We start from the raw sequence: 22,406 nt of genomic DNA, 5'->3' as shown, positions 1-22,406 counted from the left end.
AACTTGAAAAGAGGGGGGGGGGAAGAGAAATAAGTGTAGAATGCCTATTTTGAAATTGTTGTGTAATGAAAAGAAAAAAAAGTCAACTCACATTATTTTATTTTTCAGTGTGTACTAGATTGCTGTTGTATCTCTATCTTTTCCACAGTCATGTTTGGATTCATCATGGTAGCCTCTTGAATTGCTTCTGCTAATGCCCTGTCATGATCTATGGGATCTCCATCGCTTTGGATAGTGATTTTCTGTTCGACACGAGTTTCGACAACACCATCTCTTTCCATTTTATACTGAAAAGTAGAAGGAATAGACTGAAAAAAACAAATGGTAACAGTCAACTACATCACTTAAGTGTTAAAACAACAAAATCCAATGGGGAAAGAACAATTTTTTCTTTCCATTAAGGTATCTTGCAGCATACACAACATAACAAATTTTCTTTGAATTTCTGATAGGCAAATAACAGAATATATTTTTTTGCCTATCATGTATTACAACAGTATTTTATGCATATGATAAATACAAATATTTGGTTCATGTATTACTCACTGTGACAGTTTCCACTGTTTTTGTCTTACTAGAAATGGTGGAAGAGCTAAGAATTTCACCATCCTCCGGCATGCCCTCAGTCATATTCATACCAAGCACCTCATCGTCTACCAATGGTGGTGGAGGAGGGGTTGGAGGCTGCGGAGAAGCTTCTCGCTGTTGCTGAGCGGGATATGCAACTTTCCTAGTTTCTGTGGTAACCACAGGAACAGTAGTTGTGGTGTGTTGAGCATTATTCATGCAACTTGGATCATATTTCATCGCTTCAGTTTTTACTATGGCTGACTAAACGAATAAATGAAATTATATTTAGAACACTAGAGAAATGTAAAAAACGTAAACAAAAATTCATTATGCATTCAACGCTTGTTGTAACGACCCTATTCTCCTGTCAAAAACAAATGTTATATCAGAAGGAAAATACATATGATAGTCAATGAAGAAAACATGTTGTACTTTGCTTAAAAAACGAATAAGTTTACAATTCAAGAAAAATTTTTTTAAGACAAATAATATAAGAATATAAATGACCTAACATGTTTCGGCACCTCTGGGTGCCATTTTTAAAAGTATCACTACACAACATAACTGTCAATCTACAACAACGAAACAAACATATGGCTAACTTTATTTTTCTGGGAATGTTTGGACCAGCTAGGTGGCCGTAAATTGGACAGCCAAATCAAACATATCTAATTATATACATTTTTGTGTTTATCATATCCATCCTAGAGGATTGGGATGATGGCTAAGCATGATGGAATATGAGAAAAGCAACAGGCATCTCACTGTTATAAATTGACAGTTACACCATTTAGTGATACCTTTACAAATGGCACCTAGGAGTGTTGAAACATGTCAGGTCATTTAAATTCTTTCATTATTTGTCTTAAAAACATTGCTTGAATTGTAAAATGACTTAACATGATAAGTCATTTGTATGATATAGCATCTGTATGACCGATCGTTGCAATGGAATGGCCACACTGACGTAGAGTCATTATAACGAGCAAAAACTTCATAGATTTTTTTATTATACTGAGATAATTTTAAATGTATATTTATGATCCTGTGAACGTTCTAGTCACAAGTTAATCAAGAATAATTTCTTAAATTAATGTTTGTTAAATGGTAGGGTTACCAGATTTGAAAACAGAAAGGAGGATGCCTATCCACGCACCATTAATAATGTCACTTTACACAAAAAATGAAGCCACTATATAGACAAATAAAAAAACCTGCCACATAAAAATAATGTTTCCCAGCTAGAACAAAATCGCTAAAAAAGAAGCAAAAAAGAAAAAATTCTGGGAATTTCAATGGCTAATGGTTAATGCGTGTGGGAGGAAAACATAAAAACACTCATATCAATGAATAGATCTTTCATAGTGGGAAAATTTTTTTCTTCAGGAGAAAGGAAAATAATTCTAGAACTGAAAGAGGACAAAAAGGGTAAATTTTTTGAAACGTAGGAGGACGCTTGAAACAACATCAAAAAGGAGGATGTCTGATAACCTTATTAAACAGGGACTATTTTTATACAATTCATATATATAATTGCTTTTACAATCATATAAATAAGCTTTGTCTGAAAAAAAACCCTCAAAACTTTGGCACATGACAAATTTAATTTCGCAGCTTTCGACCACCTTCATTAAAATTAATATCTGCAATGAGGTTTCTTTTGACTGCCTCAAAAGTAAAATAAAACATAACTTAATATACAGTGAAAACTCTAAGATCTGAAAAAATGTAAACAGCATTAAATATGGGTAAACTTTTTTACCCACATTTAACACTGTTCCTCCCTAACTTTCCTCCATTTTTCAAATTTGAATATCAGTGAATATTGCACTTAAAAAAATGAAATTTCTTGTGTTGACCTCTGTAAATACAGGGCAAAAACTTTGTGATTGGGTTTTTGGACACAGGATGTCAGTATAAAAAGTTAACATTTTTATTTTAATAACTATACAACCTCTTGCAACATGAATGACATCTGAGTACCAAATGTTATTTGGATATTTTTACTAATTGAAAGTATGCCTCTAGGATCGACAGTTCACCAGTAAAATGTCATACACCTTGTTACCTATCTACACTCCCTGTATACTCATATAAACACATGCAATAGTTTGCTTCTATTGGAAAACTTGCACAAAACTGTATGTTGGAAAAAAAAGCCTCAAAGTTTACAATTTGCAACCTTAAGACTTCTTTTACATTTAATTTTGCAGCTCTTGACCGCCTCAATTACAATAAGAATTTGTAATGAGGTTTCTCATGGCTGCCTAAGGAAGCAACTGGACCTTTTTTTTACACATATTCTATGGATTATATGCAGTTTATGAAATAAAATTTGAACATACCGACTCATTTAAAATGGTTATTTTGCAGGATTTTGATTTTCTGAGACAGGTATTAAAGGTAATAAAAACTGTCAATATCCGGTTTTTAGAGAGTTTTACTGTGTTAGTCACTGACAAATTCATTTATTTTTCATCATCCAATCAATGATTTTGGAAAACTTTTGTGCCTCAAAACAACTCTTCACTTTCCCTGTACCTGAAATATGATCCACACAAGTAAAAGCTTTTTCTCTTCAACTTGTATTTGGACAGGATGGTTGCAGACTGCCTACAAAGTTGGTTTTAATATAGTCATCCCTTGACTTACATCAGTAATTTTTTCCAAGAGACTGGTGACATACGGCAGTACCCCTCTTTACAGACAAACCCCCCTTCCCAGATGCAGTCACCCACTCTTTTATCTTTTTTGCTCTCCGACACGACCTAGCCTCCTAGGAGGTGAAGAGAGGAAGTTGTCTTGCACAACAGCTCTGGGCGTGAGCGGTCATCAATCAATCAATCTCTTTTATGGCCAAATAATAATTTAAAATTTAATAATTTATCTTTGTATAATAAAAGTGTGTATTCCTTTTACTCCTCATTAACATTCACCTTTCTTTTACGAATAAATTTTAATATCCCGCCAGTGTTCGCAAAAGAGAGGTTTTATTGTACTTTGAAAAGAAATAAGTCTAGGTAAACTTTCCCAATGGTAATGGCCCACACTCCTCAGGAGGAGAAGGTATATAAATTTGCAGATTTCCTTAATCTTTCCTACACATATATATATATTTTTATGCAACTCACTGGGAAACATTTTTCTCAAGAACACGGTGTCCAAAGCCTTCAAGCTTTGTTCAAACTGCATCTGATCAAGAGAAATTATTTTTAGAACAAAATTATATGTAAATGCAGGGTGACCTAAGATGGGGTATCACTGTATTATGTTCATACAGTCAATGCTTGTTATGTGATGACCACTTCCCCCCACTTGTTCCATCAAAAACGGACATTGTATTAGGTGGTCGTTATGCCGAAAAGAAAGCATATAGAAATATTAGTTATATGAAAGCATTTGGGACTTATCCTATTGGTCATTGTAATGGAATAATTGCTATAGTGTAAGGTTGTTATAACGAGCATTGACTGTACATTGTAGATATTGGGCCAGTTGTTTGTTCTGAGAAAAACTTGCTGCTACAGAAGTTATTTACCAAATTGAAGTGGCCTCCTGTGAAGGTTTCCGAATACTTTCTAATTAATCATGCATTTTTATTTTCAAGAACATGCACAGCATATAAATTGCATATATATTTAGATAAAGTCATGCAATAGTTCACCTTAATTAGAAAAATTATATGAGATTGTGTCTGTCGAAAAAAACAAAAGGCTTCAAAAGTTTAAAATTTGCTGCCTTAAGACTTTATTTTTCCCGTTCAATTTTGCAACTCTTGACCGCCTCAATTACAACTAGAATTTGTAATGAGGTTTCTCATGGTTGCCTAAAGGAAACAAATGCAACTGAATCTTTCTCAAATCAATTGCATAACTTCATTTTCAAAAACAACATGTTATAGGACATTTTTTCCATGTAGAAGACTAACCTGAATATCCTCAAGAGTACCCTGAACTAGCCTGGAGCTTTTTGTCACCTGCTGCTTAACAGTTCTTTCCTGATTCAAATTTGTTGTCGTTGATCTTGTTGAGGTGGTATTTTTTTCAGGAGAAGAGGTTGTTTCCGTACCAGACATCTGTTTACTCATTGTTGTAGTCATTGTGGATGATGTAGTCGCTGAAGACTCACTCAATACAATTGGCCCTTTCCATCCCTCTGCCTGCTATCAATTTAGTATATTGAAGGAATTACATATTAATTTAAAAAATTTAACTTTTTATTACTTTTAACACTTTAGGTTTCATAAAACAATACGATATGCTTTATAAAGCATAATTTACTGCACACAAAAAAACCAAAAAAGAAAAACAATGAAAATGATAGACCAGGGGTCCACAACCTCCGATCTGCCAAAGGGTTCTGTTTGGCCAGCAGATGTTCTGATATTAAAGTATCAGTACATATAACACGATAAATACATAGACTGATCATACATATTTCTTTCATAAAAATTTGAGAAATCGGGACTAACATTATAAGGCAAGTAAAGTTGTATTTAACTATTTTTTGGCTAAAATTGACAAGTAAAGCTAAAAAAATTGTCAAAGGCAAGTAGAGTTATCAGTAAAAAAAGTTGTCACAGGCAAATGAAATTACAAATCACAATGGACAAAAATAATTCACAAAAGTGTATGTATATGTTTGACAAATATACAAGATGAATATATTCATGACAAAAATTTATTACCATAATTAGGGTCATAATAATCATAATAGTTGTGAAATAACCTCAATCATTGATTCCAGCAAAGAATAAAACCTTAAGCAAGTTTCATTCAAAATACGGAAAAAAACAAGACGTTTTATAAAAAAAAAAAGTTGGGATGCCAAAATTACGGGAACATCTACTAAAATGCAGATCACAAGGTTACCCTATATATTCTAGTTTCTGGCTTGCGAGTGACATTAAAACTGCATATTTGGCTCGAGGACGGTTGTGCACTCCTGTGATAGACCATAAAGAACATTAATGAAGAATGAGTTTAAATACCATCCATGATACAGAACTCAAAACTTTAGAAATTTATATTTCCATAACACTTCTCTTTTGGAAGAGAAGTGAGAGACTTTTCCTAGTGAGACACCTTCTCACCAAGAAAGAGAGAAGAAAGACTTACAAGTAAAATTAACTGAATAATAGTAAGTTATGATAATTACATCATAGCTGCCAATTTTGGAGATCCAATATCAGGAAGCTTTTCATGCAGATCTGAAATCTGTGCTACGATAAATATTAAAGGAATTTTTCCATTAATGTAAGTAGTGGGGATTTCTTCTGAAAAGGTGACATTCTGCCAGGCATCGCCAAAAAGTATGGTAAATTACTTGTCATTACCTCAAACCAAAATCATGCCAATAAAAAATGGCCATTGGGCTAAAAACGGAACATACGGAAAGTAGGGTCATGGAAGACACCACTACTAATTGTATATGCACCTCATAAACATTCCTCTGGGAAATTTCAAAAAATCAGTAATTGCTGGAATGTGTGAATACGAAGAACACTGATCATCTTGCAGATTTGACTGAGGATGCCGGCTGTTTGGAAAATTTTATCTTTTGCTTGCCAAAATGAAACATTTCTTCATGATGGTGAAACCGTGGCAATTTATTTTGTGCATTTGAAGTCATTTCTGGAAGAAAAAAAAACACTAGCAAAAGAATTTTTCTGGGTAAATTCTTTGAACTTTCTACACAAATGTTGGGATTATTTTCAATCAAGGTCAGAATTCAGAAGATATTAGAATTTTTCAGGAGTCCAGCAAATGGAGTAAAAACTTGGGAACCTCTTGAAAATCCGGAAGACTTGGCAGCTTTATGTTATACAGCATTATCCAGAATGCCACAAAATTTAGGGACACCAAATCCAAAAAAAAAAAAAAAAAAAAAAAAAAAAATATATATATATATATAAAAAGCTGAAAATAAGCTAATAAAAAGAAATTCAGATTTCTACTTTTTGTAAAGTAAACATTTAAGTGTTTAACACATTAAATATAAAATTTGGTTATGATTAATATAAATTCAATGCTCATTCAATATATAGAGGCTAGTTGAAAAAAAAATTAAATACTCTCAATGGCACTAATGATAACCACGGATAATGTTTTTATTCCAGTATTGTAATTTTGCAAAGGACAGAATGGACTAATATCATAACATTGCTGTGATATTTGTGATATACATTAGACTGTTCCATTTTAACGCTTCATAATGGCCAAATAACAAAAATACAGGATTTTAGCTCAAAGTAAAAAAGTCCTGTTTCAGGATAGAGTAAAAAAAAACGATTGAACATTTTTCAAATAATTATGTGAGAAAGAAAAATAGATTTGTCCCGTTTTACCAACTATCCCATTCTACCCAACAGTATGTATGTTCATAGTGCTTGCAAATGGGACTTTTCTCGGATATACTTAGTTATTATTTGCTTATTGTTATTACAATCCTCAAGCCCCTATGTGATCATATAAAGTAGCGTGGCCTGTAATAAACTTCTGCACATTGAATATGCAGTAAAATGTTTCCCCTCTTCTGTGCTCAAAGGGGGCCCGACGAAATGCCAAGATCACTAGACAGGCCAGACCAGACCAGCTAAATTATAGTCTATTATGTACATACTTCAATTACACATGGACTTCTACTCCTTAAATATCATTTAATAATTACACATGAATGATTTGAGAGCACATAAAATGAGTTTTTAATTGTATATCTAAGGATAAAGACAGTAGTTAAAAATAAGTCACATGTTAAATAAAATGGGTAGTAGTGTATGACAACTTTTAATCTACAGGATAATGCATGAGTATGTAGGAAAAAACACATACAAAGGACCCTAAGAAAGTTTTGTGAAGTTTGAAAATTGAACATCCCAAAATATGAGTGTCACACGGGATAAAACAGAGCTCAATTACTGCCCCCACCCCAAACAAAAATCCTAGTTGATCCCTGATTCCACCATGGTCCAAATAATGCAAGTGTATTTGAATAAGATGCAACACCACAATAACGTTTGAAAATCTGTCTGTAGAAAAAAAAAATTAGGGGTAGGCTGTCATAGACACAGCCGCAAAGTTTTGATGTGAATACATTGTTAGTGCCGTGGTCCTAAATGATTAATATCATTGGACTTATCTTTATAGCTAACAGGTGATACCAAGGTCTATTTGCATTGCAAACTTCTCAAGATATAACATTACAAAAGCGGGCTGTAATCCTGGTGCCCATATCAGATGAAGTACCAAAGTCAAAGTAGCATCGTTGCATTTGTCTTAAAAATGCCTATCCAATCACATTATTGGCTTTTATGTGCATTATGAACCGTTTGGGATATAGAGTAAAAAATTTCACAAGACTGTCTTCATGAGATTTACCAGCCACAGTATCAAAAACACTGATATATTCTGAATACCTCCTGAGATACGAGTGTTTAAATTATTTTATTACGCAACTTTTTGTGAATGCACCCAGTACTGTCAGATGATTTAAAAGACGTATTCACATCAAAAACCCTCAGCCATAATAATATACAGCCGAAGCTCAATTTTATAAGCTAACACGTTTTAACAAACAAGCAGGACTGCAACTAAAAGGGGAACAGAAGGGTCTGATGTCCCAGAACTGCTGAACCAGAGTTGGGGGGGGGGGGGATAGCTAAATTTATTAAATCAGGGGTTCTTAAGCTGTGCACCATAGCACCCTGGTGTGTTGTGGCATGGCAGCCCTGACAAAGGATTTTCAAAGAGGCTCTTTGTTAAATTTCTCTGGGGACCTGTGGATAAGTGTTGATTAAGGAAAGAGACGTCGCGGGTGGAAAAAGTTTGGGAACACCCTGTTCTAAACAGGACCGTAGTGTGCCTTCTCGGGGCCCAGAGGCAGACTTTCCATTGGAGCCTCCTCTTGAAAGGGTTATAGTATATATTACGCAAAACAAATGTAAATTTTGTGGAGGCCCCATTTGGTTCGGAGCAGTGCCCCAGTCGCCCCAGCCCTGGTTCTAAACCATTCCTTCAACATTGCAAGGTGGCACCAACATACTTGCTTGCCCTGGCTGATCAAGTATATAGTTACAGCACTTTGAAAAATCCTCTGGTCCCTAATATAATGCAATGCCTTTGAATGTCTTTCAATCTTGCAATGCTTGTGTGACTTTGCTTTCTTTTCTCAAATAGTGACTTATTTGAAGGTGGGATGATACTTCTCCATTGACAATAGACTTTTAGACACTTAAGACTCTGAATGCTCTCAACAACTGGAAAATGTGATTCAATAATGGAAGGAGAATTGTATTGGATGCAGAGGGAAAATATTTTCAATTAATGTGATATTCAGCTAAGAAGATATATCTCACATAAATTTCCTAAAGCCCTTTGTAATAATTCAAATGGAAAACCATGCAAAAATATTTTACTTGTATTGTGGAATAAAAATAATATACATAATAACCTCTGATCCAGATGGATGCCTTTTGTCATCTTTCCTGCCAGGCCCAAACTTAGGACTACTCTGATATGGCTCATCTTCACTAAGGGTTGGAATTTCAGAAACGAATGAGACATTTTTGGCTGTGTCGCCAGAAGTGGAAGTAGGACTTGTCGGTGGAGTGGGTGATGTCACAGAAGTTGGTGATGTTGGAGGTAAACTCGAAGTTGTTTTATCACCTACAGTGTCCAACGAATAAACGATCATGCTACCTTCTGAACTACTACTGGAGAGTGAAGATGAATCCACGTCCCGTTTTTTAGTTGGTGACTGGGTTTTTGTTTGGGTGGTACTTTTCTCTTTGGCTTCTTCGATGTGGACAACTGCTGGAACTTGCTGCTTTTCTGGACTTGACTGACCTTTCTCTTTCTCACTAGAAGCTTTGCCTTTCTTCTTTTGCTTTTCAAGCTTCTCTTTGGCTTTTCGTTCTTTTTCCTCTTTTTCTTTTGCCTTCTTTTCCTCTTTTGCTTTCTTTTTTGCTGCTTCCTTTTCCTCTTTTTCTTTCTGCTTACGTTTAGCCTCTTCCTCTTTGGCTTCTTTTTCTCTCTGCTTTTTCTTAGCTTCTTCTTCCTTGGCTTCCTTTTCTTTCTGCTTCTTCCTAGCCTCTTCTTCTTCCTTGGCTTCTTTTTCCTTCAATTTACGTTTTACCTCTTCCTCTTTGGCTTCTTTAGACTTTTGTTTCTTTTTGGAATCTTCATCTTTACCTTTTGCTTTATCAGAAGCTTTGCCACTTTTTTCGAGAGAAACTGCAGAGGTACTCTCAGGTGTTTTAACTAATTCATCAACTGGAATGGTAGCATTCAAATCCTCCACGCTCTGTTTCGTAAGATCAATCTCAATTATGTTCATCTTATCACGAGAGCCACTTTTAGGTTCCTGGGAGAGATTTCCAGACTGCTCCGCTGTTGTACTGGGAGAGGTTTCCCTGGATAATTCTCCCTTACTAGAAGTTTTGTCAGAAGATTTCTTTCCCACTTTCAATTTTCCCAGTTTGAGACCTTTTTGCTCCGATTCTTTGTCTTTTTGTTTTTCTTTCTTTTTATCTTTGTGTTTATTTTCCTTTTCTTCTTTCTGCTTATTTTCTTTCTCTTCTTTCTGTTTCTTGCCCTTTTTGTCCTTAGATTTTTTGAAAACAGCCAGGCCCAATATCTGCTTTTTCTCTGCAGTTTGATCTGAAGTATTCTCTTGATTTTTTAACATTTCTTCTTCCTTCTCAATCCTTGAATCCTCCCTGGAATCATCCCACTTTAGAGACTCATCTATAGTGGTGTCATTCCATTCCGACGAAACATCTTGCTCATTTGGCCTTATGTTATCCTTACTAACCAAGGTTTCTACAGGCACATTTTGTGAATCTGCTAAATTTTTAAGATTCTCTGCTGCCACATCAGCAGGAGCATATGTGAATGCAAGTCCTTTAGCCTTCTGGCTCATAATAGCTGCATCTTGATGAGGAATGGGTGAAATATTCCCAGATTTTTGCCCTTCATAACTAAATCCGTGGTCTGCGGGACTATAAGGTGTTCTGTGTTCAGCTGTTTCAATTTCATACGTGTATTCTTTTGTATATGGTGTAGGTTTTGCAGTAAAAAGCGACATTGGCCTCAAAGCTTCACCTTGTTCTTCATTGCTACCTGGTTTCTGTCTCGGGGTACTGGTTATTATGGCATTTTGTTTTTGTTTTGGTACATCTTCATATTGTGACTGATTGAAAGTTTTTGAAACTTCATTTTCTTTATTTTCAGAGTCACTCGTTAGTGGTATTTGATTTCTTGACTGTGGTTCATAAACACATGCAGCAAAAGAAATAAATTCATAACATAAAACATGCAGGCAATAATTTTGTAGTGCAGTTCATAAAACCAGGTGGGACAACATGCAAAGAAATCAAAACAAAATAAAATTAGTGACAATAACACAATACTGAATGAAACAAAAGTGGCTCTATGTTGTTTTATGGGGTCGAGAATCTGTGTTTAATGACCATTTAACAGTCAGGCTGGAAATTTCTGATTGAAAAGCTTTGTTGGAAGCTAATAAAACTATAGGGGAAATATTGATATCTAGCTCCTTTATTTACAGAAGTGAAAATTCTCAACTGTAGACATTCAGCTAAGAATTTCAAAATTCAGAGAGCTAAAAAAGAACACTATTACACACTGATGTCAAGAATACATATGCAAGAATAGTTTAATGGTAATTGTTATATTTTATTTAACCCTTATACTGTTACCATTGTCATGACCATGAGCACAGCATCCTGCTCAATGCATTTCAGATGATTTGGGATATGGAAAAACAATTTTTTTTTCTTGTGCATACAGAAAAGCATAACTGCAGCCATTTGCACTGCCAAAGCGTTTAATAAAAATTTAACATTGTTGGCACAATGATCCATATAATTTTAGAGCTAAAATTTTTCCATAGCTAGACAATATATCAGTGAATGATCCCGTATGGTATATCTGGTTATTTTCTACTTTTTGGTAATTTTATGAGTTGACAGACTAGATGGGGTAGAAATGTGTGACTCAAATTATGTTCCTGAACCAATTTTACTTTAGCATAAAACACAACACTATTTCAACTGATATATCAACTTGTCTTAAATTTTTTAATCTCAATTTTATCGATCACAAGAGCCAAATAAATGTGTGAAAAATCAAACAATAGTACAAAATTGGTAACAAAAAAGTCAAACTATTGAAAGAAAAAAAAACTGATGTAAAGAAACTTATGAACTAAAAAAATATATTTTGAGAGGTATAATTGAAATAAAACGAAATTCATGCAAAATTTAACTTTAACAACCTGAACCAATGGAACTCAGCTTCAGAAATCAATATGTGATAATGAACAGATTATGTGAGAGAAGAATTCCCGCTAATTTGCTCACAATAGATGAATGCCATTGCACTACAAAACCAAATAATACCCTTAGAATTGGATGCAAGAGCACTGGAGATAACCATTCATGATAGCGGTTTTCATCACACACAAAATTAATATAAAGTATATTATATCCACGTATCAATAACTATTCATACTTGCAGTGTGTGTGATTCTCCTAAAATATATTTACTTCCCATAGCATTGGGGGAGGATACAACAGGCTACAGTATTTCAGTAAATAATCTCAGTGTAGAACTGCTACTATACCAAACATCAACTCTGATTCACAGTTGATACTTTTAACTTAATTTACTTTTTTAAAAATAAAATTATGAAAATGCATACTGATATAGGTACTTTAAGAAGTTTTCAAATAAATGGATTAAAAATGGCAACATTACCTCATCCTGAGTTCTCCGATGTGGTTCTTGGTTCAGAGCCTGAACTTCAATTCGTTCAAAATTTTCTGGAACAGGAGATTTTCCTCTAGGATGCCTTTCAATTTTAGACAAATCCATGGGAGGTAAAACAGCTACCCCTCCAATAGGTTTCTGAAACAACAATAAAAAGAAATGGTAACTTCATTGATCTTAACATATTTGATATATGTTACGTGCATCAATTAGTGAAGAAAAACAGTGCAGATATTAATAAATGTGTTATTAAATGAAGGTATTAATACCCTTCCTCTGTATAGAGTGTTAGTATATGTGATTAACATGTTAAATAGCGTTGCACAAAAACAAGCGTAAGGATGAAAAGGTCCATGTGTAAGAAACACACAAAAGCCACATTATCAGAAACTGATACAGTACAGTAAACATGGATGTACAATAGAGTGGGTCGAAAAAATGAAGTTTTTATTTTAAAATCGCTATAATGCGGAAAAGTTACTCCCTTTAATAAGCAAAATGATGTAAAAAAAATTAAAATCGGTTGATATCTTCCGGTCGTGCATCATACTTGAAGTTTATGGAAATCGACAAAATTAAACATTATTCTTAAATTTTTTAATATTACTTAAAAATTCTATGATCAACAAACTATAGTTTTATGCTTATTTTGTGTCTCAATAAAGTAAAATACATTGAAACATCAATAACATTTCAATGTTTATTGGTCTCACAATGTGTTCGAAAAACCAGAATTTACCAAATTTTTGCATTTAATTGTGCAGCTCTTCGCCCATTTTATCAGAACAAAATGACCCAGAATTCCTCACAAGGAGGTTGCTGTACGTTGAGTTCCACCCACACCCTACTCAATCAACCATCCAAAGTAGGCGTGTGTATGTATAAACTGTATTGCACATTATATTTGTATTAAATTGTGTGTACATTATATTTCACAACTAATCACCAAAATTGACTAGGATTCAGTGGTTTGGTTTCTTTTCCAAGTGAGAATTGAAGTGAACCATTTGAAGTCTGACTTTTGGGAGAAATCAGGCATGACTGATTTTGATAGCTGCGTAGATCTGATGTAGCTATCTCTAGCTTCATGTCCACATATTTAGTTGAGGCCTCTGTAACAAATTTGGCACATCTTTTGACTGCCTGAGTGTGATTGGAGCACGTGTGAACTGTACGTGGGAGGACCACTACAGCGGATTGTGTGTTTACTCCATTTCAACGAACACTCCCTCTCCATCGTGTTTTTCAGCATATAGATGGTGCAATGAATCAATGAACGTCAGGACTCTGCCACAGGACCTATCCCGTTGCCGAGATCTCTTCCAGCCCAGCTTTGTTAGAGTCTGGAACAAAGTGTGTTTTTAACAATCTCAGTGTGTATGTAGTGTTGTGTGAGAATTTTTAGTGCTGCCATCTATATTTGAAATTGGGATTGAAGTGAAATGATTGAATATTTGAACCATTGTAGTCCTGTTGCACTCTGTGGCGAGATTTTTAAACAGGTGGGGGAAATCGGCTTGCATTTGTACCTTCAAGTTGGAAATCACAGATATAGATAGTGCAATCACAAGGCCACATTTTTTTTCTGGGCCCATTTGATAACAGCTTACTGGGTTTGAAAGGTCCCTCTGGTGAGGTAGCCCAAGTGGTGTGGTGGTCTACCACCGTGAAGGTTGCTGTCATGGTCAAAGGTTCAAACCCAAAAAAAGATATAAATCAGATATTTTCCCTAACGAGCTTGAGGTTGCCACCGATAGACAACCCTCATTTCCAACCTATCTCATTAATGGCAGTAAATTGCAATATAATGATATGGCCAGAGTTGATGTTTGGTATAGTAGCAGTTCTACACTGAGATTATTTACTGAAATACTGTAGACTGTTGCATCCTCTCCCAATGCTATGGGAAATATGTGATATTGTATCATTTATCAATTCTGACACTAACCGCATAAGAGTGATTGAAAGTTTCCGTGTAACACTCAGACAGTTGAGAGATGTGTCAAACTTGTTATTGAGGCCTCAACTAAAGTATGTAGACTTGAAGCTAAAGATGGCTACATCAGATTACGTTGTTATCAAGATCTTTGCCTGATTTTTCCCAAGTCAGATTTCTAGTGTGCCAATTTTGGCGACTAGTTTTGAAATATAATGTAAATTATACACACACATGCCTAAGTGTGTGTATATAACACGATCCTATTAACACAGGCACAATGTAAGTTGCAAAAATTTAGTTACTTCCTGTTTTTCGAACACGTTGCGTGACCAATAAACATTGAAATATTAACGATGCTTTAATTTATTTTATTGAACCACAAAATAAGCATAAAAAAATTTTGTGTGTCGATTGTAGAATTGAAAATAATATTAAGAAATTGAAGAAAAATGTTCAGTTTCGTCAATTTCCATAAACTATCCAAAAGGCAACCTTTCCACACTATAGCGATTTGAAAATAAAAACATGAAGTCAATGCTTGTCATAACAACCATGCATTACTGTGACTGCTTCATTATAATGACTGGTATGATAAGTCCTTAAGGTTTTCGTATTCGTTCCATGATATCTTTTATCCAGCGTAACAACCTGCCAAGACCATTCCATGCAAAAATTAAAAAAAAAAAGATATTGTCTTATCGAGAATTTTTCTATATAAACAAATATATATATGAAGTATAATATATATATTTGAGTATATATGTTACCGTTTAAGTGCAGAAATCGGTTATTCTACAGATTATCTAGGTATCAAATGAGTTAATCTGCAGATTAGCTAAATAATGTGCACATTAACAGCTTTCAAGCTTTAGCGGTAACATATATCTTTCACACTAGAGTATATATTCAAGTATATATATAACCTTGGTTTCCTTCTTTTTTTCCTTCTCTGCTTCAGGAGTTCCTTTAGTCTTGTCTCCACGGGTTACCTCCTCGGGTGTGGTGGTAGCAGATATGGAACGATCGTTCATTCTTTCATCACTGGAATATCCCCTTGATGGAGGACCTGAAAGAGTGTGACGCTTGGTTTCGTCTGGTCTTTCATGAGGTGATGGACGGTCTCTAGAGTAGCCAGGAGCTGGGACAACAAAGGACAAACAGAGTGGGAAAGGAGGGCAAACAAATACATTAGGACAGCTGCGTGCTGGAGAGAAGAACATTAGCAACCAACCAACCAAACACATGCATGAGGCTTCTTTGAAAATCACACACACAAGCATTAAATTTCTGGAAAGCTAATATTTCATTCCAGCTACTATGATAAATTATTGCAAAAAATATTAGCGAGCTAGAAAGGTTGAGCAAAAGTTTGTTAAGACTAAAATATTCGAAATAAGTGGAAACTATTTGTTCCAAGCAACCAAAACTTTTCTTCTACAAGTTTATAGCAACGAAAACATGCAGCAATTAACGTCAAACTTTTATTATGATTATGTGACAGCAAAATTTTAAGTTATGTTTATTGGGATATATATATATATATATAAGAGCATATCAATAAATTTAAATTACAACAAAAAATATCACACTTTTAACTATCAGCTGATAATCTTTAATTAAAACATTAGTCGTCAAAAAGTTTTTTTAATAATCCTATACACAAAAAGGTTAAATGGTAGCTTATTAAATAACTTCAAATTAAAATATGGACGCACAAAAATTTGTTAAATTGGTTTTGATGTTGTGTAGTTAGAATATAGCTTTTCCAGCTAAATCATTACTGAAATTAGTTTTCAAAGTATATGAATTTTTCAAACTTGTAAAGCATTAATCTGCACTAATAGCAAGCCAAGGTGAAAACAGACTACAAACAAACAACGAAAAGCAATGCTTCAGAGCTACTCCAGGTATAAACAAATCAATATAAATTAAAAATCACAAACAGCACAAACTATATCTCTAAACTGTTACTTGATAGATGCACTGAAAGGAAAGAAAAAACAAGGAATGCACTTAATTGACTAAATCAGATTACCTTGAAACAAACAAGGCTTTTGCGGCCACCAATCTAATGAACAATTCATAGCTTTACAGGATAATAGGCTAATATGTGGTTGAAATTTTTCTTACTCCATTCACAGAAGTTCAGAGCATTTTCAAGAAATAAGTCTAGCAGGAATGAAGTTTTTTTTTCCTTGCTTGATTTGCATCTCTTATTTATTACTACTTGACCATACATGTACAGGGTGATCAGCAAATAAGCCCTTATTTCAAAATTAAATATCTCTACAACAAAGATCAATAGAATTATGCGGTAAACGGCACGTTTATTAGAAAAACTCTAAGAATGTTTTACAGAAATTTCGAAAATTTAGCTTTTTTTTTAATTTTTTAAAATTTAAAAAAGAAAACTGGAGATTTTGGGGTTCTGAAAATCCTCATTTGTGTGAAGAGAAACCACTGCATTCGCCTAAAGTTACTGCATGGGCTGCGGTATGCACCAGAGGCATTATCGACCCCTTCTTCGTGCGAGAAACGATTACTACTGAACGTTATGTTACAATTTTGGAACAATTTGTTAGCACACATGGCGCATACCGCAACCCATGCAGTGGTTTTAGGCGAATGCAGTGGTTTCTCTTCACACAAATGAGAATTTTCGGAACCCCAAAATCTCCAGTTTTTTCTTTTTTTTTTAAATTTTAAAAAATTAAAAAAAAAACTAAATTTTCGAAATTTCTGTACAACATTCTTACAGTTTTGCTAATAAACATACCGTTTACCGCATAATTCTATTGATCTTTGTTGTAGAGATATTTAATTTTGAAATAAGGGCTTATTCGCTGATCACCCTGTACCTCATATGTACATTTCCCTGTAGAATTTCTAATGAATTTGTACAAGTGAGAATGTATGCTTCGAGTGTATGTATGGCCCCTAATGCGTTTATGTTGTCAGAGTGGTGCTTGTTCTGCTGCTATTAGTTTATACCTTGGACTGACTTATTTAATACTGTAGATCGAACACTGTTGATTCTTACTCTAATAACTCTAGAATGAAAATTACCAGTGTTCAGTCTCCAGTAATGAATAAGATGAAAACACCTCCATAATGCCCAGAGCCCATAAGCCAAATGACTATTGCTCAGCTGACAAATCTCCCATCTGAGTGATGCAAGACAAGTCAGAAGAAGACATAGCTACAAGCCTCAAAGCAGAATGCCCCAAAAACTGTAATGTACACTGCAAAACAATCAATGTCTCTGCAGAACAATCTTAAGAATCTTAAAAAAAAACTTTTCTGCGCACTCATGGAATTTTTACCACAGGATATTTTCAGTCAGCTGAGGGCTTGTTGCAGAGCAATGCAAAAACGTTCTGCTTTGAAGAGGCTTCATTTCCCCCCCCCCCCCCCCCCCAGACATTGTAAGATGACATGTGAGGACATGTAATTCTCACCACTTGTGCGAACAAAACGTTGAAAAAGAAAAACTTTCAACCATATTGACCTGTGATTGATATCCCAAAAACTACAAATTGTTCAGACTACCTTATTTCCAGCTTATCTATCAAATTGTTTTCTGTTATAACTCATGGCAAGGAATAAGGTGAAATTTTAATATCAGTTTACTAAGCTTTGTTTTAAATGCAATTATGGATGAAAATTGTGGTTGTTTTTCCAGTAGAGGAGGATGCAGTGAGGGTTGCAATCAATAACTGCATTTTGCTTTGCTGGACTGTTTGAGTGAGCATAGAGCCAGGCCCATCTTCATGCAAAGGTTTATCTGGGCACTGCTTAGGGGGAGCCTCTGATAGCTTAGTAATCAACATCACTTGTGTCATACTTGTCTCAGAGCATTGATTGGCCTAAGGGCCATGATACTGTTGAGATGGCTCTGCCTAGAGCAGTGTTTTCTCACCATAAAACTAAGCTGAATGAGATTTCAAAAATTAATATTTTCTTTGCCTGCTAGAAGCTATCACTAACCTATTATTTTGCATTTGTTTTGATAACATTTAAAATTGTGCCCATCAGCACATTTTAAAAATGTATTAATAAAAAAATTTGTAACATTTACATAATAAATTTCACACCGCAGACTTTTTTCGCTAATTGAGATAAGCATTCATGACTATATTTAATCTGGTTCTCCAATCACCCTTCTAGCTATTCAACTAAGAACAAAAAATTTAGGGAATAAATGAAGTTTCATAATTGGTAACTATGGTTTATCAGTGGTGTGATAAGGGATAACTGCCACAGATTTTATCATTGAAGCTACAAGCGTTTAGTTTCATAAGGTTTTATAACTGAAATCTTACCTCCATCCATGCTGCGAGATGCAAACCTCCTATTGCTGAGCGTTCGTTCAAAATGTGGAGGTGGGCGATCAATCAATGCACTGGCTTGTCTGGTCTGATATTGAGTTCGACCAGAATAACGAAATTTCGAACCTAACCTAGGCAGGAATAACTTTGGTTTCGGAAGTGGTTCTGGTGTCATCAACCTTGAAAAATAATTTATGTTAGAGAAAACACACAGCCACAATTAAATAAATTGATCAACATGGGATCTATAAACTGGCCACAAATTATTGGGAGTCCCACTTCAAGACTAGCCTGAGACCTTACAATATACCAAATAATTCACAAATACAAAGGCCACAACAGGCAAAATGCTCAACGAGGTATCCGAAAAATTCTTTTCATGAAAAATAAGGTTAAATTTCAAGCATAACGAAAATACAGCATCCCAATATAAAAGCATATATTGCAAAAGGAAAAGCTAATAATTAATGCTATATAATACAGCACTCATAAAAATATTATGGTTGTCTTATATCGCTACCACGCCATCAGACATTGTATGTATGACATCTGACCACCATACCACTCGGACACACAAATAATGTAATACACTTCCTCTCATATGTAAATTAGTGAATCCATACACATGAAACATTAGGCAAGCCTAGCTTACCCCCTCCTGCCCCAAAATGGTTGTTTTGTATCAGAGCCTATTTCAAATATTTGGTACATAAATATAAACATACCTAAAAAACGTATGATGCTCCACACAGACTTTCCATAATCGTTTTGCAGCTTTGTGATTGCTGAGCTTGAAACCAATCGTACTTTCAAATTGGTCAAACTTATGAAAGAAAAAAACAACAAAGATTTAAATCCTAAAAAAATTTTCTATTTTTATTTTTGCATGTAAATATATACAAGAGTCTATAAATGATTAGAGTAATTTTTTGAGTTTTAAATGGCTGCAATATTAGCCATACAGTGATTGAATTTGATGTTACAAGACTTGTGTAATGTCTCAAAGTTTTACCTGCGGCCACAATAGAACAATGGTTGTTAGTCAGTAAGATGGCAACAAACAATTCAGGCATTGAATCAAGTAACTAGGTAGGTGTTGAAATTTGATGATCACAAAGAATATTGTTTATGATTATCTGTGGTGATGACATATGTATACAGTTTACGTAAAGATATTTCAAAATTTTGTATCTTACCTCACCAGGCCGAATTTTTATATAGAAATTATTTCTCTTGTATGAAATTTTGAGAATCTTTGGCCAAGCAAATCTATTTATACGTAAGCGATCTCTGTATACAAGGAGGCCAGATGAACACACACCCAGCATTATGTTTATGCCTTCAGAATCTTTCGCTTGGTGCAAGTCAACCCCATACATTGCTAATTTCTTTGCATTCTCTAAGTAATGCAGTTCAGCCTCTGCTGGAGTTTGACCCCTGAAAATTTCATAAGGAATGTAATACCAAAAGAAAAAAATATCATCTCAAAATTCTTTTTATTTATAATTATAGTTTACACTGAATATACAGTGTAACAGAGATTATCAGACTCTCATTTATCTACAACTGGTGTCACGTTTCCTCAGTGACGATTTTTTCCCCTTAGAGATGAGGATAATATACTTCTAATACTGAGGTCATAAAATCTTCCGGGAATAAAAATGCTAACGAACACAACACTATAACGTTTCTGACTATTTCTTCAGAAGACACTGTTTGTCTAAAGCAGCAAGAACATTGATTCACAAGAAATAGCGTAGCTGAAACAACTTTATCATAAATCTGCAAAGCAAAGGATTACTAAATTGTGCATACCTTGATTGAATGTAAAATACCTACATTCAATTATCTAAAAAATTTCAATTTTATATATCAATTTTATATGTATATCATAGCTTTGTTTTAATTATGTAGATAATGGAGGTTTCATTGCATTCATTATTATGGCAAGTTGAAAAGATGTTGATATCTGCTTGAAAGCAAAATATAAATTTCCTTCATATAATAATAACACATTGTAAATAGGAGAATTGGAAAGGCATCTTTCATTCGTCAAACATTGGTGATAGAAGACATGAAAAAACATTTTTCATCCCAGAAGTTGGTAAATTGCAAATGAGCCTCATTCTGTTTTCACATACTGAAAATGTGTGAGGTAATAAATCACATCTTATGAGTGCAAAACTTTGTTAAGAGAGTAGAATTTTATTGACTTTTATGAAACAAACATTTAAAGAATAGATGGTAACTTACTTATGCTGCTTATGAAGTTCCACTACTTTCTCTTCAAGCTCTGGAGTTTGATTAGGCGCAAATTGAAATTCAGATAGATAATTATTAGCATGCTCATCTGGATCATAATCACCAAGTTCAGACTGCACCAAGTATGAACCAAGCAGAGCATGGGTCACGAAGGAACATGGTAACCTGTACAATAACAATAACATCATTGTTTCAGGCGTGAAAACCACCAACAAAACTAATTAAAATCAGATCTTTGATGTGACATGAAAAAAAGTTAGTATCATGAAAGATTTGTAATGAATATATGACTCATTAAATTAATTAAAACGTTTTGGTTAGACTCAAGAGTTCTAAACTATGTTCTTAAAAACCTGTACATTTCTCCTGATCTATAAAAATGTCTCGGAACCATTTCTGACCCAGCCCAAGCAGAATTTGACTCCTTGCAGCCATGCTGTTTATGAACTACTTGTTTTGAACCAAACATGGATTGTGATCGAGCTACAAGAAGACATTCACAGAGCAAAACTGGTTCATCATTTGCTACAGAAAAAGTAGATGACTGAATTGCTTCTATGATCACATGACTAAGACTTTGGGAAAAGGCAAAAACATTGACATTGCTTATCTTGATTTCTAGAAGGTATTTGATAGGGTCCAACATGGTAAACTCTTGAAGCGTTTACAGGTTGGAATTAATGGGGGCAACTTGTTGAATTGGATAGAATCGTGGTTGGGAGATATGTCACAATGGGTTATGGTCAACTGGGAATTTTCTAATTGGACATGTGTTAAAATTGGAGTCCTTCAAGGAAGTGTTCTTGGTTCTATTCTTTTTTCACTTTTTATTGATAAGCTCGATCAGGGTATCAATGGGATTGTGAGCAAATTTGCAGATGAAGTGAAGCTTATGGAGGTAGTTGGAAATTAAAGCAAAAGAGATGCTCTAGATGAACTTGGATACCATTGCAGGATGGACTAACGAAGGAGCATAACTTTTAGCACTGACGAGTGCATGGGCGTTTATTTTGGTTCGAACAAACCCTGTTTCACTTAAGAGTTGAATGGTGGTGTCAGTCTGGATGTAACTATGAATACCAATCTGGGTATTCTTATTGACGAGTGGCTTAGATTTTCTGAACAATGTTCAGAAAATCTGCATGCTCTTGATAGCACGCAGGGCTTAATCTATGAATACTCTTTTGAATATGCTTACATTGGAAGAGTGCATTGCAGGTGTCAAGGGAGGGGGGATATGGTAGAAATGTTTACAATTTTAAATAAGATGGATGGGAAGGACCCTGGGTTAGGGGCCGTTCAAGTATTATGTCATCATCAATGGGGGGGGGGGGGGTTGATTTGCTGACTTTTGATGACAAGGAGGGAGGGGGGGATTTGGATAATGCTTACGTCATCAACTACCCTTTATGAAAATATGAAATATTTTTAATTGCATCTTACTCGGTGCGCCAAAAAGAAGAAAAACCTTTCGATAGTTTGTGGGAACTCTTGAAGTAACATTCCCCTCCTATTGAT

At 34.6% G+C, this 22,406-nt stretch overlaps 1 protein-coding gene across 10 annotated transcripts in view; it reads right to left on the bottom strand.

The window, feature by feature from the left end:
- LOC149084240 (uncharacterized) overlaps positions 1-22,406 on the bottom strand; it is a 114,245-nt gene that overhangs the window by 9,441 nt on the left and 82,398 nt on the right. For 2 of the 10 annotated variants that reach the window (XM_089234590.1, XM_089234589.1), the window contains 11 exons: positions 20,880-21,053; positions 19,823-20,063; positions 19,352-19,449; positions 18,621-18,805; positions 16,270-16,281; positions 15,222-15,436; positions 12,348-12,497; positions 9,019-10,830; positions 4,499-4,732; positions 547-831; positions 92-308 (listed from right to left, as the gene is read on the bottom strand). In XM_089234590.1, coding sequence (XP_089090716.1) covers positions 105-308; positions 547-831; positions 4,499-4,732; positions 9,019-10,830; positions 12,348-12,497; positions 15,222-15,436; positions 16,270-16,281; positions 18,621-18,805; positions 19,352-19,449; positions 19,823-20,063; positions 20,880-21,053 — 3,610 coding nt within the window. In that variant the 3' untranslated portion in view covers positions 92-104. The remainder of the gene's footprint in view (positions 1-91; positions 309-546; positions 832-4,498; positions 4,733-9,018; positions 10,831-12,347; positions 12,498-15,221; positions 15,437-16,269; positions 16,282-18,620; positions 18,806-19,351; positions 19,450-19,822; positions 20,064-20,879; positions 21,054-22,406) is intronic. The other 8 variants (XM_089234593.1, XM_089234592.1, XM_089234598.1 and 5 more) reach the window with 6 other exon arrangements.

This window comes from Pholcus phalangioides, unplaced genomic scaffold, assembly GCF_987345545.1.
Source record: "Pholcus phalangioides strain wild (caught in Gottingen) unplaced genomic scaffold, Ppha-v1.0 ptg000008l_1, whole genome shotgun sequence".
Classification (NCBI taxonomy): Eukaryota; Metazoa; Arthropoda; class Arachnida; order Araneae; family Pholcidae; genus Pholcus; species Pholcus phalangioides.
The sequence above is the reverse complement of the archived record's forward strand: the minus strand, read 5'-3'. Positions and strand labels throughout refer to the sequence as shown.